General features: G+C 49.4%; 1 protein-coding gene across 2 annotated transcripts; it reads left to right on the forward strand.

Moving 5' to 3' along the window:
- Window positions 1–314: 314 nt before the first annotated feature.
- LOC114843188 (triple functional domain protein-like) lies at window positions 315–21,765 on the forward strand. Of its 2 annotated transcripts, XM_029129481.3 has the most exons (4): window positions 315–743; window positions 7,083–7,136; window positions 20,273–20,347; window positions 20,879–21,744. In XM_029129481.3, exons 1-4 carry the CDS (start codon window positions 674–676, stop codon window positions 20,995–20,997), a joined length of 318 nt encoding a protein of 105 aa, XP_028985314.1. In that variant the 5' UTR covers window positions 315–673; the 3' UTR covers window positions 20,998–21,744. The 2 variants fall into 2 exon arrangements, with proteins under 2 accessions (XP_028985314.1, XP_040923755.1); XM_041067821.2 differs by lacking the exons at window positions 315–743; window positions 7,083–7,136 and adding an exon at window positions 15,361–15,647 and having other exon boundaries at window positions 20,879–21,765.
- The last annotated feature ends 28 nt before the right edge of the window (window positions 21,766–21,793 follow it).

The following is a 21,793-nucleotide window of genomic DNA, read 5'->3' on the forward strand; positions in this document are numbered from 1 at the left end:
TAATCATAATTGTTTGACTGCTAGATGATGACACGCGAGCTCTCTGTGATCTTAGAGGAATATAACACTCGTGGAAATATTCTAAGGGCCTTTTGATGCTCTTGATTACCGAACTGCTATTGTAGGTTTCGATCTAGGAGAACAAACCATGGATGTCTCATTTTGACACCTTTAAACGCCTTGCTTTGATTATAAAGGCACGAAATCCCGAGCAGAGACTCCCACGCAGCCTGCACCAGCACCAGCACCGCAGTGAGTGACGCTGGGGTCTGCTGTGGCGCACACTAAATTCGGGGTGGCGCACAATGCACCAAAACCCCCCGAACCGGAATCCCAGGATATCCCACCCCCACCCATCCCTCGAAACGGAATAGCCCTCCTACCTCAGTCCTCCTCCCCTCCTCTTTTACCTACCCTTCCCTCACTATCACCCCCCTCTCCTCCTCCCCCTTCTCCCTCACGTCCCAACTCGGGAGCGCCGCCGATCGGTCGCCAGGATTTTCCCTTCTCGGCCAAAATGGAGGAGGTGGTCTCTCGCCTAATGAACGGAGCGCGGATTGCACGACCGGATCTGCCTCAATGAACGCGTCGGCGTTCTGCTGCTAAATAACCGCCGCGACGAACCGACCCGCCGAGGATACCGTTCGCGATTTCCGCACGAGCGACAGCGGCCATGAGCGCAGGAGAGGGACTGGATGAGGCTGCGAAGGACGCGGCAGACATAGCGGCGTTTTTCAAATCCGGTAAGTCGGGAAGGGGCGAGTCCGGCTGTGGGGAGGCTGCAGGGGAAACGTCCCCGCGACCACTGCCGCTCCTCTGCCCCGGCGACAAAAGCGACTCTCCAGCGGCGACGTTTGCGGGCTGCTGCGCGCTGGCCACCGGGGGGGGGGGGGGGCGCGCACGGCGTGGTTATTCACCACGTCCACGGCGGCTGACGTGACAACCCGCAGCGTTGCACGAGACCAGCTCGAGCCCCGCTCCGAAATGCGCGCTTATAGACGCTAAGGCAGTGGCCCCATTTTGGGTTGGACCGCGCGGGCTGCCAGATGTGGACGGTCACACTTCGACCACGGCGGCGCCGGACTGCACGAGCGCCGCTGTGACGTTACGCGGCGTCTCCTTCTCAAACGTGGGCTATTATTTCCCCCCTCTAAGACGCTCGCGATTAATTCGGTAAAATGACCCGAGGCCACGCGTGAGCTTGAACTCGTATGCGTGATGCGCGGACGGAGGCCAGGCCACGGGCGCGCGTGGTTGCGCTCCACGCACCCCGGGCCTGTCTGATTGGGTGGGATCTTAATAACAAATAAGGAGAGACGTAAACAGCCATTATAGGTCGCAGGGGACCGCGCTGTTGCCTCGTACCTGCATAACTGACACAGTAACATCTCACCTAGATCTCACTCTAACGGTGACGCTTCAGCCGCACGTGAGTGCAGCCTGGTCCCGAGTCCCCGGTGTCGGGAGACCCCCAGACCTCCACCACCACCACCAGTAAAAGCAGCTGTCCTTCTTTCAGCTGCTCTGCTGGGTGACACCTGGTGCCGTCCACTGGCCGGACACACGCCCGAAAAGGGTCCACGAATGCCCACGCACCCCCCCCCACCTATAAGTGCATATGAATAATTAAATGCAACAGGCGTGTGCTTCCATGAGCAAACGCTATATGCTGTTCACAGGCGCTTACAAGCTTTGGTAAACAGTCTATAAAGCACGCTCTTTGTTCAGCGACTGACCTCTGCTAGACAGATGTTTAGGAATGCTGTCATCGCCGACTGTTTTCTCTTACGGCCGCTTGGAGGCCCGCCGCTGTATTTTCCTATAGCTGTGTTGTGTCAGGCTGGAAAGTTGGCTCGCGGTGACGCCGGACTGCTTGGATATTTATATAGCAGCAAATGCAGTTCATGCAGTATTCATGATGGAGACAGAAATAGGTTATGGCCTCAGGAAACTTTTATAAGAGACTGTTGTGATGAGAAAATATGGAAGTTTGTGGGCGGATAATATGGAATAGATGCAGGAGTCTGGCTGGAAAAGTTCTCAATGCATTTATTTCGACACTTACAGTGTATTTGTGCCTGTCTTACAGCTGGTAGAGACCGGTAGTCGTGTCCCTCCTGTTTCCCATAGCCTCTGCAGCAGGATCCCTAATTGGTGCCAGCTTGTTGCATGTTGAATTCTTGGCACACGGCACCTCATCCTACAGTAGTTGATCCCGAGCACTGTGCTGCTGCTGTGTGTGTGTGTGTGTGTGTGTGTGTGTGTGTGTGTGTGTGTGTGTGTGTGTGTGTGTGTGTGTGTGTGTTTGTGTGTGTGTGTGTGTGTGTGTGTGTGTGTGTGTTCTGGGGCTCTAGGTGTGTTGATGCCCCAGTTAGACAGTGAGGGGCAAAGTGTGGCGGATTCCTCCTTTAAGCGAGCCCTAAGTGACTCGCTAAGAGCTTCAATTAGGAAAGACGAGCTCAGTGACTGGCTGGACGATCAGACGCGAGTTTGTAGCTGCAAAGCCGCCTGTTTGCGTCGTTGGTCGAAGGGAGATATTCCATCGAACCCCGGCTTTTGATCCTGCACTAGTCTGGATTTTACTCACCTGAGTGGACATTGTCACGATCGGCCCTGGAAAATACTCGGTGTTCCGTTCGGCTTGATTATTTTCGGTGAGCAGATGGAGTTCCATCTCTGAGTCCCACACTGCTTCTGTGGATCACAGCTCAGTCGCTGAGTCACCCTCCCAAGTTGCTCATGCCGTGATTTACAGCCCTGTATCGAAACGTTTGAAACCGGTCAACGCTCAGAAACACTCCAGTGTTTTTCAACCTTTCTCAACCTGGAGTCCGGATCGCTGCGTATCGCACCTTTGCAAAACAAACTTTCAAACAAAGGGAATGCAATATCATGCCCCACAACCGTATTTAGTTCCTCTCCACTCATATTATATTAGGAGCGCGATATGTTGACTGGTAAACAAAACATCTCTTCGGCCTAGTTTTGTGTCTCAAAATCAGAAAATGTATTGTCATTATGCATACACATAATGAAATTTTGGCTTGGAGAACTCGGCCTAACAAGTTAAAACAAGGTAAAGAGGTAAAAACAATATCGGCAGAATGAAGAGGTAAAAACAGCAGCATAATATGATTGTGTGCTCTGTGTGTGTGTGCAGCTTGCAAGTTGGTTGATGACGCAATTACATCTGTAGATTAACCACTGTCGCATATGATGGAACTCTGAGACGAGAGCAGAACAGAAGAAATGTGCTTGATGGTATATTTTTCTGACGTAGTAGTTTATAAAAGGTCTGTTGAGTGACAGCTAATGAAATTACCGTCCCCGTTCTAATAGCATTATTGTACAGACCCGCTCTTTGAAACGCGGGTTGATATAAAAGCAACCGGATGCACTGGAAGCTGGTATGTGATTCAATCACTGTCATGGCAGCTTGTCATAACTGTGCTGGTCCCAGGACATCAGTCCAAACAGCCATGGGTAGATGGACTCACTGCACCGTGGTCTGCAGTGTTTAAACCAGTAGGGGTCCGGTGGAGAATAATTATGACAGATGTGTGTGTGTTGCACATAGATGATGCTAAAAGCATGAGTGATGCTTGCTTCTACAGCTATAAGCTCCCTCTTATACAGTAGCTGTCGTCGTCCCGTCAGTGTTGACGGTCCAGAGAGCGAACCCGGCGACCTGTGGCGGCACCGGCTGCAATGAGATCCAAATCACCGAGCGGCGAAGTTCTAATTCTCCTCCAGCGCGGCCGCAGTCGGTGAAAGCGCGACGGCCTAACGTTATCTTGCACGCTCGAGCAGCAATCTTATATAATCGTGTGCAGCCCCGCTGAACGCGTCACGCGGTGCCCGACGCGCAGCAAATACCAGAGAGAGTCAAAGCACAGGGACGCGGAGTCAAAGGAATCAGACGAAGCCGCAAAACGGCTCGCGCAGTGGAGGGACTCGGAGGCGCAGGCAGGCTTTCGCTCGTCAAATTATAGAGCTGGGGCTTGGGTGGAGCTCGCCCTGCGAGACGCGGGCCGCTGGAGAGGCCGAGGCCCCGCGCTCGCATCCAGGGCAGCCTAATTGGCAGTTGGTCAGATTTAAAGACCATAAGCTTCAACTGGCACTGGCTGCGCTGCGAAATGTCCCTCAGACAAGCACTACATACAGGTCACCGCCATAGAAGCAACATGCGGTATAATATACTACCTTAGCGCCTGCTAATCAATTAGCTCCGTACCTCCAGCCCGCCTACTGTTAGATGTTGGGACGCTGCCTGTTCCTTTTTAGTGCTTCTTGGAGACTTTGATGACCGCGCGGTGACACAATTACCGCTCCTGCAGCCGGATCGCCCGGATCGATCTCATCAGAGCCTCTCGACCTTTTAGGGAGAGTTGTAATACATTACACGGACGTGTAGCCCCCCTCCCCCTCTCCGCCCCGCCAGAGTATTGATTGCTGCGGAATGACGTGAGGATCGGTGCCAAAGGTCGCTTTGAAAAAAAAAAAAAGCTGATTTTCAGATTTTTTTTCTTGATAAAATCACGCAGGATTCAGCCTCCATGGCTATTATCGACCGGTTACATGCGTGTGGGTTGGGCGCATGCGATGCTCACACATGATGCACACACATGCATGCGAGCGTAAATCACCCCCTCCCGCTCATATCACCCGGGGCCATGGAAAGATGGAGAGGAGGGATGAAGGGATGGGGAGGCTGGGCCGTAACAATAGGCTGTGCTCCTGTGAATCCCCCACCTGATGACAGAGGAGCCTCCCACTCCCTCTATCGCTCCTCACCGCCTTTATCGCCTCCTCCTCCCCTCATTACCTCATACCTCGCCTTGCGTTGGTGGCTCTCTGCCCTCCTTCCAACCTTTTTCTAATCGAAAAACACCTAAGGTTTTTTTTTATTAAAAAAGCCCTGGTGTGGACAGAGAGGTGCATGGTTATTTAAAACAGAACCCAAAGCGAGACCCTTCCTCAGCAGATCATTCACAGCTTCCAGCCTTTCACAGTACTCCCATCTCCTCTCATTTCCTACGGCCTAAACCAAGGAAGCATCTGGATCTGCTGTTTGAAGCTGCACGCCTCCCACAGAGCTCCGTGCCCCTTTTGAAAAACGGCTCGTGCACTCGCGAGGCCGCGCCCCCCTGTTTCTGTTTCTAAGGACTCCCTCCTTGAGAGGCCGCAGCAGTGTCACGAAGTCAAGTGTGGTGGCGCGTTCCATCTGATCCATTAAGAAGAATCTCCAGCGAGTGATCCACACGTACCACACGCCGTTTGTTGTTGTTTTTCTTGCATTTTACCTTTAGTAAGTCAGTAAATCCTGAATAGTGTGTGTTTGGATGCACGCGTGAACTGAGACTGCTTGTCTTCTGTCAACAGCTGTGCTCAGTCTGTCCGTCCCGAACTCTGTAGTCAAACACACACACACACACACACACACACACACACACACACACACACACACACACACACACACACACACACACACACACACATTCCCCTTCGCTTTGAAGACAGCAGCAGCTCTGATCCCTGTCGCGTGAACAGTGCCGGCCCAGTGCTCCTCTGGCTTAGGACGGCTGAACAGCCGCTTGGCCTCTTTGGCTTGGGACGAAATAGGTCGAGGATGAAAACGTACCAGTTCAATTGGTGCTGTTTTACCAAAGAAAAGAGAAACTGCTGCTTTTATTGTACTGTTCTTTATTTTGCTGACTAGAGTTTAATGCCACTAAACACCTGTATAGAAATTAAATAGCTATTTTAGAATTTCTTACGATTTCAAATTAATAATATATTTTTAAGATTCTCTCTTACTACGTTTAATCAGGGACTTGAGCCCAGCAGCTTAGTCTGTGACTGGTTAGTGTGTCCTTTGAACCTTCCTACAGCTCCATCTTGATCACAGCGTCAAGTGAAAGCTCCCAGTTGACCGGTGGCTTCCTCCTTTTATCCTGTTTGGAGATTATGTTGCCTCCTCTCCTTCACTGACTCCCTCATGTCCATCTGGCCGTGTTGCCACCTAATCCCCGCCTGGCGCTGCCCTGGCCTCAGTGTCTGCAGACACTGTACATTCCATCACAGAGCGCGTGATGCGGCCATTCTTACTTTCATATGAGCATCAGTTTTGGAACTGAATAAGAAGTAGATACTGCTCAGATCTGGGGCCCTTTTACTGGTTCATGTCATCCACCCCACTCTGCCCAGTATAGAACGGAGCATACAGCGCGTGAACAGGTGCTCCGTGTAATCCTCACCCAGCAGCAGCATATGCTGGGCTGCTCTTTTCAGATAGGCAGCCAGCAGAAGTGAAGAGCTGAGCAGTCCCAGTGCCACCACAGTGTCCGACCGCGACCCAGAAACAAAGTTTGACAATCTGCTACCAGATACAACAGGCCTCGTAAGGAACTATGTACCTTTGAGGTCAGGATAGACTAATTATTTGCTTTTAGGGCTAAAGTATTAAAATTGCTGCAAGTTTATTTAAGTGGATTGTTTCAAACTGAAGAAGAAAATGAAGCAGCTCTGCCGAATTAATGTAATCTTAGTGATAAATGATTGGATAATGAATCCATCGCCTTTAATGAATCAGTCCTAAACCAACACTGACATAAATTACAGCCAAGTTTTATCTCTGCGCTCATGATACAAGCTTAGAATACTGATCAACACGTCGGCTGGATGTCTCATCATCCTGGACATCGTTTGCTGAGAGATAAAGATACTGTATCTACTGTATCTATTTATTTTGTTATCAGCTTGTGTGCTGCGGAGTCGTGTGTGTGTGTGTGTGTGTGTGTGTGTGTGTGTGTGTGTGTGTGTGTGTGTGTGTGTGTGTGTGTGTGTGTGTGTGTGTGTGCGCGCGCACGCATCTGTATGCAGCATGTCTGCTGGTGTTTAATCACAGGGTGGAACTGTACAGATGCTCTCATCTACGACCGCTTGCGGAGTCTCTCATTTGAACGCTGTAATCACAAAGCTCTGGCGTCTGACGCTCACACACGCGGGTCATGCGACAGGCCCGTCCGTCACTCTTCATCTGTCTCGTGAGTGTAACTCTGGTCTGTTTCTTCCTTTTTCAGATTGCCCTCTTCCAAAATGTGAATCCAAACTGGACGGCCCAGGTCAGACCTCAGGTACAGTACGTCCGTCTGACTGTTGCTCACCAATGGAGAACGCCCCTATGAATTCCCTGTGTCTGAGCCGAGCAGGTCCTGTATCACTGATACTCGCGTGTCAGGAAGCAGACAGAGCAGAAACATGGAGATGCCACGTCAAATGTGCACTTTAAGTATAACGTTATGTCCGGTCAGAGCCGCGTTGAATCCTGTTACGTGCTCTGTGGCATCCGCCAGCAGCCGTGACCTCGCCGGTTCACATAATACCCTCAGGACAGACACACTATAAATACGCCACGTCTCTCTCTCCTCCGTGAGTTTGGGGCATAAATGGGGCAGTTATTGGGCCAGATTAGGGCCCACGCGTTCATGAATGCCAGAGAGTCCGCCTCTCTGGCTTTAGATTATACAGTTTTAATCTGTCTTGGTCTGAAATGCATTATAAGTGTTAAAAGCTGATTAGGTTTAAAGGCTGGGCGTCACCTGTGCCAGGAGAGCTCGCGTGCATGTGACGCAGCATGTCCTGCGAGCTCTAGCATTAGGACAGATGGGAGGAATCGTTGCGATCGCCCAGCAAACATCAGTAGATCGCGTTTCATTCATCTCCCTGAGCCCCGTGCGCTTGATGTGGCTCCGACTTGATGCCTCCTAATTGGGTCACGCGCGGATGAACACATCACAGGGCGCTTTTCGACCGTCTCACTCCCAGTCGGACCAGAATGGATCGGGACGCGCCAGGCAAATCCTGAGCGCAGGCCCCGTGCCCCCAAAAACCCTGGAAGCTCATGGCTGCAGCAGACTGGTTGGAATCGAGCAGGAAAACATGCATTTGTTAAACGGCCCCGTCAGCAGTCAGACATGCATGTCAAAAGAATCGGTACTGGCCCTTACACACACTGTACGACGCAGGTTGGCTCTTTGTACGTGCTAATACAAGTGCAGCTTAGAGCCATAGGCCTTTCTTTAGTGCTGAGTGATGTCTGCATCCCTAGCGTCAGCCAGGTGCCAACTCAAACTTTCCACCAGGCGCAACCTTTTTCTCCGCTCTGATCCGTCAGCACTCATCTGTATAGGAGATGAGCTCCCACATAGGAGCCGGGACGTGTCCTGCATCTACTCAAAGAAAACAAAGATACTCTGGCTACTCTGGTTGCTAGTGTCATACAGTAGGCTAAAGTAGCAGATGTTTCTATACCTAAATATTACTATATCCTATATAAAGATACAGACTCTTTCCAAACCTGCCTCAGTAATAGTGAGGCTGTGCTTATGGATACACGTCATTATAAGTAGTTGGACCTCCCAGATGTGGCTGGGCTTTTAGTCTAAGATAATCTGCTGCTGCTAAGTCAGGATGACTCTAATCTCTTGTTACATTAATAATATTTAGAACACAGTGTATGGCAAATGAAACAAGAACAATTTACAGGATGTCGGTAAAGCGTGTTACATTCAATGACAAGTATCTGAAATGTGAAGAGAGAGAAAATGTGACGTGTGAGGAGAGACAAGATGTTTGATTGTCTCCTTCGCTCCACATGTTTATGTTCCCTCCAACTTTGCCTTGTACTCGTCTCTGCTCACACTGAGCTCGCTGTGTGGTTCCCATTGAATGGAGCGCTGGCTGCTAACCATGTGCACTGTGGGCAGACACGCAGGCTTGCTCAACACACACACGCACACACACACAAACACACACACACACACACACACACACACACACACACACACACACACACACACACACACACACACACACTTCTAGGCAACAGGGGAAGTGGTTTTATCTAAAGTTCACTTTATTGTCCCCTGCAGAGGCCTGGGTGGGGATGACTAAACTCTATATGGTGTGTGTTAGTGGATGTGGTTGGGTGCTGGGTGCTGAATGGGCTGATTTATTATTGCTTTGTTTGTAATTAGTTTCATACTTTATGTGCTAACATATACTGAATGTGGGGAAGAATAAAGCGAGAGAAGCCTCTGCCCTAAATAAAGTTTGTATTGCTGCAAAACAAGCAATTGAATAGAACATCCCACCTCTGCACAGGAGCTTTTTGTTCGATATCATGTCGTAACTGAGCTTGGCTGAACTTCACGTGAACTTTGAATGCCTTAAACTGCAACATTTGACAAGGTGCTGCCACCTAGTTTGCATTTATGTCCAATATGTAACTGACAGGAACCATCCGTCCACCCGGACCATGCAAATGGATGTACTCATCCATTTAGGCTATGCTGAAGCCTGCACTGTAGCATTGTGGGTAGGAGAGTTTGCAGAGGTGACTCTGAGGCTGACTTCAGGTTGTATTGCAAAGAAGGTTTAACATGCTCCATAGTGTATTTGTACAGTGGGGGAGTGTACGTTGTAACGCCACTTAGTTTCTTTCATTCATTCCTAATTGGATTGGAGCGTTTCCAGACATCCTGGGAAATGATCACTTTCAAAGCGTTAAAACCACGTTTTGGGCAAAGCTACTGGGGACTTTCTCTCTCTGTCACACACAAAGGCGGGTGATGGGAAGGGAGGAAGTCCGTTCAGGCTTCCTGCGGGGTCTCACACTGAGGCAGCTGGACTGAATGCTCTGGTGTGACGCTCGTGTGCACCTTTTTCTTCTTCAGGTGCGCACGCGACTGGGCCGCGTCCCGACGGATCGGCCGGTTCGCGTGCGTTCGCCCGTGTGCGTGAGCGTTGGTGCAGACAGACTTAATTGGATCACGCTGGAGGACGCTGGCTGCGTTGGTTTTAGAAAGAGCACAGCTTGCATCCTCCTGTCACAGGATATCAACATAATGATCTCTGTTTGACCAGGTGACGTGTCCTGTGGCCGAAAATAACAAGACAATCAAATCCAAAAAGGAGGGGAAGGGTCTGAAAACCTTCTCAAAACGGGATTTCTGTTCTGCATAATGGTCTTTATACATAGATTCAAGATGACGGCCAGTCGTGTCACTGTCTCTTATTTGATACCACTGTTTTGATATTGTGATAATGTGATGTTCGGGGATTCATCACACATTCAGCAATGAGTTTGCTCATCATCATGTATAACGCCCTTATACACACACACACACACACACACACACACACACACACACACACACACACACACACACACACACACACACACTCCCTATGCTGTGTGATATGTGTCTCAGTCTGCTGTAAACCGCATGTCCTACTCTCTCCTCTGCACGACTCTTTATTGAGCACTTATACGTTTCTCATTTCACTACGCTCACGTTTTCATCTCTGGTATCTCTCCCCCTTCACTCACACCCTTTTTTGCCCCTCCCCCCCAACCCTCATATCATTCCCATTTCCCACATCCTCATCATCATCTCTGTCCTCCCTCTCTCTCTCTCCCTCCCTCTCTCACCCACCGACCCTGGTCTTTTCCTGGAGAGCGCTGAAGCGTGGAAAAATCAAGGTTCCGCTCCGCCATCCAACCAATCGCCATCAGCCTCTGTTTCATGCATCAGCCAGTTGCTTGCTGGAGCTGTCCAGTTGGGGAGGGGCTGAGCGTGACTGGTGGGGTCGCTGTGTGTGTGTGTGTGTGTGTGTGTGTGTGTGCGTGCGTGCGTGCGTGCGTGCGTGCCTGCGTGCGTGCGCTGGTCACTCCTTGACTCTGTGCATATAAAGAATGCTGGGCTGCTCTGCGGACAGGCACACATCACCATAATGCCCTCTCCATCCTCCGCTATGGATGTCTCCTCCGGTTTTGGGGTCGTGGTGCTACCGGATTAATTGCAAAAGAAATGACACAAGAAGGCTTTTTGTGGCATGACGTCTGCTCGTGTGCGAGACTTGTCATAACTGTGGAAATACAGCCATAGACGAGCGTCATGACCGCAGCAGTGACATCACAGGCAGAAATGAGAAACATAAGCCCACGGAGGGGGAAGCGTGTTGTCTCCTGCCAAACGTTGACACCAAACTAATCTCTGCTTTAATGGATGTCGATGATGGAGAACAACACGGGGAGGAGACTGTGACTCTTGAAGCCAAGCGGGGTAGATTGCACCCACTCTCATCCTGTGGAGGCTCCTGGAACTCTCCTGTGCTCTGATGTTTCCCGATCTAATGGCTGCTTGACTGGTCTGAGAGCAGAGCGGGACGTGTCCATCTTGGCTGCTCGACCTTGTAAGTACCGTCATGTAACGTTAGCATACGTGCACAGTACGGCTTCAAGATTCACCCTGGGAAAACTCCGCTGGTGTGTGAATGATAAACGGCTCGTTTGATCCGTGTTACTTGTGTGAATGATAACGCGTATTGGTGATTATCTGTGTCCCAGTGGCAGCATCCCACTCCTCTGTACTCTATACTTAGAGTTTCCTCTCGCCATCGCGGCTCTATTTTTAATCCGCCAACTTATGAACGCGCGTGAGTCATGTGGTCTCACTTGTACACCTGTACAAGGTTTATGTTTACATGAGGCGTGAATGGGTGAAAATGTTAAACTTGAATCAGGACACCAGAAATTATTCATTCAAATAATTCATTCTTTTTTAATGATGGCGTTTGAGGCATCAAACAGCTTCTCGCTGCTTTTTTGACCGTTAGATGTGTTGGCGCTGACATAGACATGCTGTTGGCCTCATGCTCACCTCAGTGTCCAGGTGTAGCAGGGCGTAGCTGCTATTTTTGATTCATGGAGAGAAAAGAAACAGAGCACAGGTGCTGTGACCGATTATTTGGTTCTTTGTGCCGCTGTTGTGTTGTTTAATGTTGCTCAGTGGTAAAAACAATTGAGTTTGAATCAATGTCTTCGGTACTTCAGCACTTTATTGGCTGTTTAAGAGTTTTTCTGGGCTTCTTATTTTCAGTGAGTAAGAAGCACCTTGTCACGATTAGTAATTGTGTTTATAATATGTTTTTGGTGGTTATTTCTCCAGATAGTTGGACATTATAGATATTTGTTTTTATGTTTTCAGTATAGTTAATGTATAATTTGCCCTATTTAAAATAAATGAGAGCATACAGTGACCCCTACTGTGTGACGTACATAGTGCAGGTTTTTTATTATGCTATTGTTTGTTTACATGTTATTATGTTATTCTATGTGGGTCTTTCCTATAAAAATTCGTAGTAGTATAGTATTTCCTATCTGTGTGCAGCTCGGGTGGAGTCTGAGTCAGATGTGGTTCTGTGTCGTTTGCTTGCCCCCTAGACCTAAAATTAAATGGCTCTAAGCAAAAAGTCCTAAACTGGGAGCAGACAAGTCAAACTGAAGTCACGTTCCTGTGCTCGTCTCCACAGCACGTCCCACTTTTCCCAGCGCTATCTGCTGCTTTGCGTCTCAGAGCAAACCAGTGAGCGATCCGATTTGGGGCGACGATCTAAATTGGTGTGAAGAATTTCCCTCTGTAGAAACACTTGTAAGTCAACCGGCCAGCTGCAAACACACAGGGCTCCCATGAGCAACAGCCCATTTACTCCTTTACGCTGTTATTCTGGGTCATGCGAGCGGCTATTTTACATTAGGTACAGGGCACAAAGCAATCACGTAACCTTTCCGCTCCTCTAAGCGGCCGCCGGCCACTCTATCAGGCTGTTTGCAGCCCCAGGCACATGGCTATCCATGCATATAAGGCAGATATTCCATCTGATAGTCCTGTCACTCCCTGTTTGCTTAAGCCAGTTGTTTGGAAGGCTGTGATAACAGCCTTCCGGTGCTGAGATTCACGCGCCGCCCGCTGGCTCGGACGGAGGCTATAGAGCCGTAGCCTGTAGTTCCCATCTGCTATGTACTCAACAGGAGATTGGTCTTTGTTGAGGACAGGCCTAGTGAGAATCTATTTACACAGGGATGGAGTGACAGGGAGCCAAGCGGGGAGGAGACATGGGAGAGGGAAGGTGGCGTTTTAGGAGACGCTCACATGCGCTGTGTACATTCACACGCACACACAAGCAGGCGTAATAATACAACGGCACACAGGAGTGCCAAGCGTCTGTCTTCTCTTTGTGTTTCTGTGTCTTCCTCTGGGAAGTGGCTCTGACTGCTGAGCTTGTAAACAGGAACTATGTTGCTTTCAGCAAACTGCAAGCCCTGCAGGTGTGTGCACACACACGCACGCACACACACACACACACACACACACATCTACACACACATATACACACACACCTACACACGCACACATTGTCAGAGTGAAACAGCTGGATCTTGTTATGATAGTTTTGGGCTGTTTGTTGAAAGCACTCATTACAGATACCGTTTATAAAAAGAAGTCACAGGGAAGCAGCTTAAAAGCACGTTTCCAGTCCTGAATCAGGAACAAATACGCTGCTGAAAAAGTCACAGCTGAATTTTATTTATTTGTTATTGTGAACGCTCTGTTTTTGTAAAAGCAGATGTTTGCTTCTCCATACCTTTGTAGAAACAAAAACACCACAACTCACTTGCACTTCCATTGCTCTCCACGTTATTATTATTATTATTATTATTATTATTATTATTATTATTATTATTATTATTATTATTATTATTATTATTATTATTATTATTATTATTATTATATAGGTTCATTGTGATGTCATAGTAGTCTGCTGTCTGCCACCACTGCCTCAGCTGAATGGAGGACAGTTGACAGGGTGTTTGTTTCAAGCACTCTCTCTCTCTCTCTCCCTCTCTCTCGCCCACTCCCTCCTCCCTGCACCCCTGCCTGTCAAGTGTTATTTGGTCCGCTGTGGTTTATTGGCTTGGTTTTGTTGTGTGCTGGGACAATCGGGGCACAGTTTGGTTAGAGGAAACTGATGAATGGTGTTCCCTGAGCCGTACAAAGCATCCTCCTCTCCACTTCATTGATGTGTTGATGCGACTCAGCTGGCCGCCCAGTGAGTCTGCATTGTATACTGTTGTGGGCTTACAAGCAGGCCGGTGCACATGGATGCTCAACGCTGAAAAGGGCTTTTATCCTTTTTTTTGCAGCGCAGATCACTCTCGCATTCATACTGTACCTCTCATGTCCCTCTGTTACTGTTTCAGTAACAGTGAGACCTTCCTGCAGGTACTGTAACATTAAGGCTCAGTGGGAAGAATGCACTGTTAATTCTTCAACCACGTACCACGACTGACTCTCTCTGTGTCTCCTTATTATAGCAAATCCCTCGTAGTTATTTATTCCAACAGGATCCGTCTGATATCTGACCTGGCTCACACACACAGAGCACATACTGTGGCAGGCCGTACAGTCAGCTCGCAGAGAAGGCTGTCAACTCTCACAGACTCTCAGCGAACTTAGCTCTGAGCTCTTATTTGAAAATACAACAGTTTGACTCACTTTTGGGAATGATCGCGTTTGACGGTTTGTTTTTGTCGCCTAATCGTCTGTGATGCTGAACGCGGCCGCTCTGTCCGTGTGGTTTCGTTTCCACCACGAGGCCTTTCTCAGGGACAGAATACGTCCGACTTTGAAACCGCATCAGCCAACGAGCAAAGCTGGTAAGTGGCCCAGCGAGTGGGTCCACAAATTAGTGGCATGTTACGCTTCGCGAAGCCTTTAGATTCGTCTCTTCTTTCATGTATTCGTAACTAAACGTGTGACCGTTAAAATGAATCATTAGCAATAATCGCTATATAACCTAATAACCTTCAAGGATAGTAAACAATTTTCAGTGCTTATGAAAGCTTTGTTCACGCACACACACAAAGAATGCTTATCAACCCTTTGACTTTGTTCATGCACGAAGCCTGTCTCAATGAGCTCTTTGTTCCGTTCCTCAGCTGAACTGATTCTGGCTCTCAATCATGCACATGAGAGTGGACATGCATGACGATGGGAATTGGATTTGACCCGGCTTCATGAAGCAAGGAAAGACTTAGATGACTCTGTCTCAACTCCAACACAAACGAACATGTTGTCAGAGGTTCAAATATAATACATGTGATTATAAATGAATTAGCTGGTCTCTGTTTGATGCCAGTTTTACAGCTTGGCTCCACATGTAAATTTGACCAGCAGTTCAAGAAATACGTCCCATGGAGCAAATAAATAGATTTTATTTTTAGGTGAACCAGTGCGATAACTCGTAGTGACCGACAGGACTGAAGTATTAGTCTGGAAGATTACAACCTTGTTATTAAAGCCTATTTTACCCATAAATCCACCAGCGACAACTGTTTGGACGGCTTAACTTCTTCCTGTGACTACATGGGCACAGACGGACGGGAGAAAGCGTTTAATGCAAATCAGCCCTGGCTACTAAATCTTGTTCTGGGGAGGGGTAGCGACATGGGAGGGGGACACGGCAAAGGGAAGCCAGTTGGTGAAGGCAACAAGAAGCTGGCAGGGCTCAGCGGGCAGCAGGGCGTCGGCCAGTCCTCTGTGCGGCTGTTCGCTCGCAGCAACGGTGCCGCCGGTAATGAAGGAGCGCCGCGGTGGGAGCCGCTGGAGCCCTTAGCGTCGCGCAGCGCAGGCCTCCTCCGAGCCGAACTGTCCGTTGCTGGTTTTGGATTACAATGGCTGTGCTGGATAATCACAGCTGGCAGTACGCCCAGGCTGGAAGAACCTTGATCAGACTCTCAGGTGGAGTATTTTCTAAAATCAATGTTTGGGTTAATTCACTTTCCTCTGTATTTAGGACCACATCACTTAAAGAGGGAGATTTTAATACTTGTATTGTACTAAAGGTATGTTTGTATAATTGAATTGCTGAAAAATGATTTCATTATAAAGTCTGTTGGTTTTAGGTTATATTTAGTTGTAGTGGTAATTTTGTCCATAAATAATAAGTAGCTGAAACAGCATCATTTTCCATGGACCTTGTAACACACATGTAAAGGTCATTTGAAACAGTCTTTATGATGCAAATTACAACCAATCTGGCCTTTTCAGATGGTGTATGTACAGTATGTGTGTGTGTGGTGGGTGGGGCTCAAGGCAATGGGGGGGCAGTTTTTGGCACACTTTCAATAGTGCATTTGATCTGGACAAGTCGTACACGCGTTCACATTCTCTACGTGTCAATGATGCCGTTTGTGCGCCAGAACATATAGGACAGCGAAGCTCCATTCGTTCTGGTTGTGACTCCAAATCGACTCCTGCAAAGGTTTCACTCATTTGCAGCATGTTGCTAGTCGACCGTGGCGGCCTGCTAAACTTGGGACTGAGGTCATGACATCAGAATGTCTACGGCCTCTGTCTGGGAAGAGCTTTGAGGGGTGAATGACTGAGTGATGAGCTAACTGTGCTAATGTTTGTGGTTTTTCCTAAACACAAGCAGCTCACTATTACTAATTACAGCCCCTCCCATGAGGGAGAAGGAACCCAACCAAAACAAAGGCCATGCAGTAGGTACTGTATGCATGCAGCCACTGCCTGGTAGCCGTGCTCCATCGGTGACGGGCGCTAAGCACCCGTGGGACCTGGAAAAAAAGAAAAAGCAGTGTTCATCAACGTCACATACTCTGACCGTTCAGAAGATGCAGCGGCCATCGGTCCCAGCACAATCTGCAGCGCTCTCTTTCATCCACTCCTGTAGTCAGCGAAGCTTGATTCATGCAGCGGTAATGAATGCAGATGTCTGCGGAGATGACTGCTCTGGGCCAGTGAGGAGAAATGCCTCTATTTGTCATGACACATCACATCCAGTGCAGCTGGGGAGGATTTATAACGCTCCTGGTATGGTTCAACTAGAGATACTCATCCTAAGGCATTTGACAAAAGCTGAAGTCATGGGTTCAGGGTATTAGGGTGTTTATCACTGTGATAATGACTGTACTACTAATTAATCTTATTCGTCACTGGGGATAAGTCAACATTTATCCTTATTCAGTAAAGCACAATAGATTGTTGAGAGAAAGACTTATTATCACTTGGATGGTCCATTAAACTTTGGTGCAGCCCTTTAAAACATTTATAATCCGTAATCAAAGACAACACTTACAGTCTTCTGTATAAACGCTGGTTGGAGCTGTGGCAAGTTGGTGATGACAAGAAGACAAAGGCCTCCGAAGAAAAGGGCGGCCGCACTAAATCAAAACAAAGCAAACGCTGTGGACAAAGAGCTTCGTTGAAAACGCACAGCGTTAAGTACGGGCGAGTGACAGAGAGCGCCGCCGATAGTGAGGCGTAGGGGAACACTGAATATGTTCAACGTCAATAGAGTCAACAGAGGAGGAAAACAATAGGGAGGCAGACAGACAGGGCGGTGGGGCGAGAGAGGAAAAGCGGAGAGATTAGTAAATTATCCACAGACTTCTAGTCGTAATTCAGGCCCAGTGAGCTGTGAACGAAATTGAGAAACAAGTTGTGAAAGCATAATAAGGACACACACAGCACTTAAGTTCTGTCAAGCTTTGTTACGACCTTAACCAGTGTGTGTGTGTGTGTGTGTGTGTGTGTGTGTGTGTGTGTGTGTGTGTGTGTGTTTGTGCGTGTGTGTGATGCTCTCTAGGCTTTGGTTGCAGCTTCACATACAGCTCAGTGTATGTGTTACATTGAGGTTAATCATGTAAAACCATGTTGTCAGCGAAGGGCTGATGTGATTTCATAGTTTAATTAGCCGTTGCGTTGCTGTGCTGTTTGTTTACATACAGTAGCATTTGTTTGTGTATCATTTGCATCATGCCGTGTGCTTGGACTAACACTGGCTCATGATAAATCGATTAGTGGTTGAATTAGCTGATTTGTTTGGGAATATGCAGTTCTAAGATTCTTATCTAAAACACTGAACCAACTGATTCTGTGATTGTTATATACTATTGTTAATGAATGAATTTATTTATATATGAACATTTAAGCTGTATCCTGAGATCTGGGCTCCCTGCCCTTCTTTTGGGGGTTATTTCCAGGTCGAGGGGCTGTGGTGGGAGCAAAGTGTTATTTTTGCTGTAAGCCACACTGTACCAACAATACGAGAAACCCGATGAAAGCTGAGCTCGCCGCGGTCCCCGGGCTCCGCGCCAACGTGGGTGGAAGGTCACGCAAGCGGAGCAGAGTAGATGCTGCCAGCATCGTTTTCCATCGGAGGGGGGGGGGCAGCAGAAGAACCGAGCGGGGGAACGCCGCGGTTCTACGTGTGCCCCGCTTCCGGCCTCGTCCGGCTCCTGGATGCGTTCGCTCACGTACGGAACGCCGCACCTGAACGCATCCCAGGCATCCGGGAGGGAGCGACTCCCACGCGCGGCGCCGACCGGACGAATCCGCTCCCACACTTTCTTCCTGAACACTCCCCACAGTGTGAACTGGGCCGGCTGAGCCAAACTGGGCTGACAAATGCCTTTCACACAACCTCATAGTAAGGTTCACGTACTGGGCTCTGACCCAGATACGGAACATGAAAGGCCCATCTGACATCCATTCGCTGTGTCGTGACTGTAAATCTCTGTGTACATCGAACACTAAGTCCTTATGGGGCTCAAATCCATACAAATGGACCCTGAGGTGTTGCTTGAAGCCGGGTCGCTGTCACCAGGTCCAGGGAGTTTATCATTGACCCTTTGCTGAATAGAAGCACGGGCCTCAAGGAGACGGCGCGAACCTGCCGCGCGTGCGCTCGATCTTCTCGTCCCGCCGTTTTCTACTTCCTGCTGATCGGAGACAACACGTGCTGGACTCCGCTCTCCCGTCTTTGAGACGAAGACCCGCGGGCCGCTGGGCGCGCGCGCACGCGCTGCCAGTGGAGACGGATCGCTCTCATTACCAATGTGTTATGAACAAGCAGGGTGTGATTGAAAGGCTTTATTTCATGCTCGGCGGACTTGTAAATGAGGGCCCGCGCGTAGCGGGGAGGGGAGGTTGTCGCGCGCGCCGCGGAGGCGATGATAACGGCATCTCATGAATCAGCGCGCGTGCTAATACGCTGCTTCCGTTGAATATTCCATGTTGGTATATGAGCCGTGTCCTTGCGTCTCGATGTCACGTGATCCAGCACCGCGCGGCGCTCGTCGCTGATTAGCAGAGAGACGTGAACTCGTCGCACCGCCGCGAGCTCCTCCGTCTCCGCCGCTGGTGACGTCGCAGTGAGTCACGTTTTGTGGCGCGAGCGCTCGCGCCGCTGTAATCGATATTAACGGGGCCATTAAGACCTGTAGGAGTTGTTTAGCCGTCCGTCTGCCTCTCTCCCGTCCGCTCTGGTTATTATTATCCGCCTCGCCGTGCGCTTCTGTCTCTTCCTATAGTCCTCCCCGTGCTCTCGCTGGAGTCATTATCCTCCTGAGCTTCTCTGGTCCCATCGTTTCATCCCGCGTCTGTCTCGCGGTGCCGCCGTCTGCCTTTGATCCGTCTTGTCCGTCCACCCATGTGTCTTTCTGCCGGGTGTTTTTTTTTTTAAGTCTAATGATGCTCATGTCACTTCGTGGCTGCTTTCCCTTCTTACATGAAGCTATGCACCTAGAAATATTGCAGCTCTGGGGGAAAATGCTGACTTCTGAGTAATGGCTGTCTCTGCTTGGAGGCCGGGGCTTCTGCCGTAGTAGAAAACGAACCCAGGACCGTGATTGATTTTTATATGCACGCGTTTGGCATGATTCAGCACGCCGCGGTCTAGCCATTACCTAATTAGCTCATTTCCAGCGGTAGTCGCTGTGATTCAATGTTTATATTTTTACCCGTCAAAGCACGTGTGTGACGACGCCATCACTTTTCCTCCGCCCCTTTCGTCCTCTTTGACAAATGTTTTGTCCACGATTATTATCAACCCACTTTATAATTGCTTGTATGAAGGTGTGTGTGTGTGTGTGTGTGTGTGTGTGTGTGTGTGTGTGTGTGTGTGTGTGTGTGTGTGTGTGTGTGTGTGTGTGTGTGTGTCATACAGTAGTTGTTAAACATACTTTAGTGTCCAGGGCTTCAGGCCTTTGATGTGATTCACACTAGTAACAAAGCTGAGGCAGGAAGTTGACGTTTCCATACCAACGTGGCTGGATTTGATACGAGCTGCAACCGATGCAACAACTCATTGCTTATTCTGATTTGCTGACAGGTTTGAGCAAACCTATAAAGTCTTATGCATCTGCTGTACATCCGAGTTAGTGTTTTAACGATGCCAAAGACAGATTGTTCCCCTGGTTTAGGACTTAGTTCCTGCTGCACGACGTTGCCTGTTGTTGAGGAAGTGGAAACAAGGCCTTGCTGCTCCATTCACTGCTTCTGTTTGCGTTCGCCTGTTTAAAGGTTTTGCCTCGCTCGACTGACCTTTCTCTGTGTCGCAGGATTTCATCGCAATGAGGACATGAAGGCCATCGATGTGCTTCCCATCCTCAAGGAGAAGGTGGCCTTCCTCTCAGGTCAGACAGCGCGATACAGCTTTCATCCAAACAGTCCGAACGCGTTTGTGTTTCTCGTTCGAAGGAGCTTGCATTGATGTCAGTGCTGTGCGATTCGTGCGTTACTGTGTTTACTCCTGTGTCCTGATGATTATCATGAGAGATCGGTTGCAATGGAGTGAAGCCACCAAGATCATTTAGATTAAAGCAGCACGACTAGTGAATCATCTTTATTTTGTTGTCCGACTCGGGTGCTTGATATTTTCAAGCTCCCTGGACGCCGCATGGTTGTAATTGCTGCTTGTTAGGTTATTCCTGTGCACTCTCTCATTGCTCCAAACTGCCTCTGACCCGACCTCCATCCCATCGACGTCAACGGCGCCGGCGTTGCCCTAATTGCGCGCGAGTGCTCGCCTCCGTTACTGAAGGGCCGTTAGCGGCCCGTGTCATCGTGAGACCAATCCGACCCCGACGCCTCGCTTTGACTCAGTGACTGTGACTAACTGCACACGTCCGCGGCCGGCGCTGATGTTGGCTCGCTCCTACCCTCAGGTGGCAGAGACCGACGCGGGGGTCCCGTCCTCACCTTTCCCGCGCGGAGCAACCACGACAGAATACGGCCCGAGGACCTGCGCAGGCTCGTGGCCTACCTGGCCACCATCCCCAGGTAGGAGGCCGTCGGTCCACGCATGCGCTGTTGGTCCTGCGTTTGCAGCGTGGGCCCTCGCTTTCAGGCCCTGCTGCTGATCATACAGGCGGAGGCGGAACAGACGCCGCCTGGCTTCTCGGCCCTTTGTGTCAAACTTTTCCACCTTGCTCGGATTTGAAATGCCAAAGCATGACCCGGAGCGCAAAGAGCTGAGGAGGGCTTGGTTTTGTTTTGGATTCTCTGTGAAGATCCAGCCTTTCTTCTTCCCCATCTCATTTCCTCTCAGCGCCGCACAAAGACCTGCTAATGTTTTGTCGAGGTTCTCCCCTCGTCCCTGTTTACCAACCCGTTTCGATCGCCCTCATTTCTAATTTTACTGACTTTCAGACTATGTCTTGCTCTCCGGGCCCCTGCGGGCCTGTATTTCCTCTTGCTGCCGTGGACGCGCGCAGCCACAGATCCAGAGGCACCTTTTCGTCACATTTAACACGCCGCTCCGGGCTCCTCGCGCCGGCGTCAGTAGCGATTAGCTTGGAGGAAAGCCTCCGCTTGTCTGATGTGCTGCTTCTGATCTCGCCTGTGCTGCGCTTTACAGTTCAAAGTCTTTTCCGGAGTAGAGTGTGGAGCGAGAGTTCAGGTCAGTTTGGAAAATCAGGAACGCCTGCTGGAAGCGTACGATAATTCACCTACAGACGGCAGATGGCTTCACTAATAAAGTGTAATAAAACCATATATTAAAAATGAAGCTTTGCCTTTCTATCCCATCTGCCCCTCTCTCCCTCTCTCTCTCTCTCTCTCTCTCTCTCTCTCCTCCCCTC

This window comes from Betta splendens, chromosome 16 (assembly GCF_900634795.4).
Source record: "Betta splendens chromosome 16, fBetSpl5.4, whole genome shotgun sequence".
In the NCBI taxonomy this organism is placed as follows: domain Eukaryota; kingdom Metazoa; phylum Chordata; class Actinopteri; order Anabantiformes; family Osphronemidae; genus Betta; species Betta splendens.

What these genes read in the sequence shown, in the direction of transcription:
- LOC114843188 (XM_029129481.3), top strand. Translation starts at nt 674, where the DNA reads ATGAGCGCAGGAGAGGGACTGGATGAGGCTGCGAAGGACGCGGCAGAC. An exon ending in AGCGGCGTTTTTCAAATCCG is followed by an intron (nt 744 to 7,082) that starts GTAAGTCGGGAA and finishes TTCCTTTTTCAG; the next exon opens with ATTGCCCTCTTCCAAAATGT. An exon ending in CGGCCCAGGTCAGACCTCAG is followed by an intron (nt 7,137 to 20,272) that starts GTACAGTACGTC and finishes TCTGTGTCGCAG; the next exon opens with GATTTCATCGCAATGAGGAC.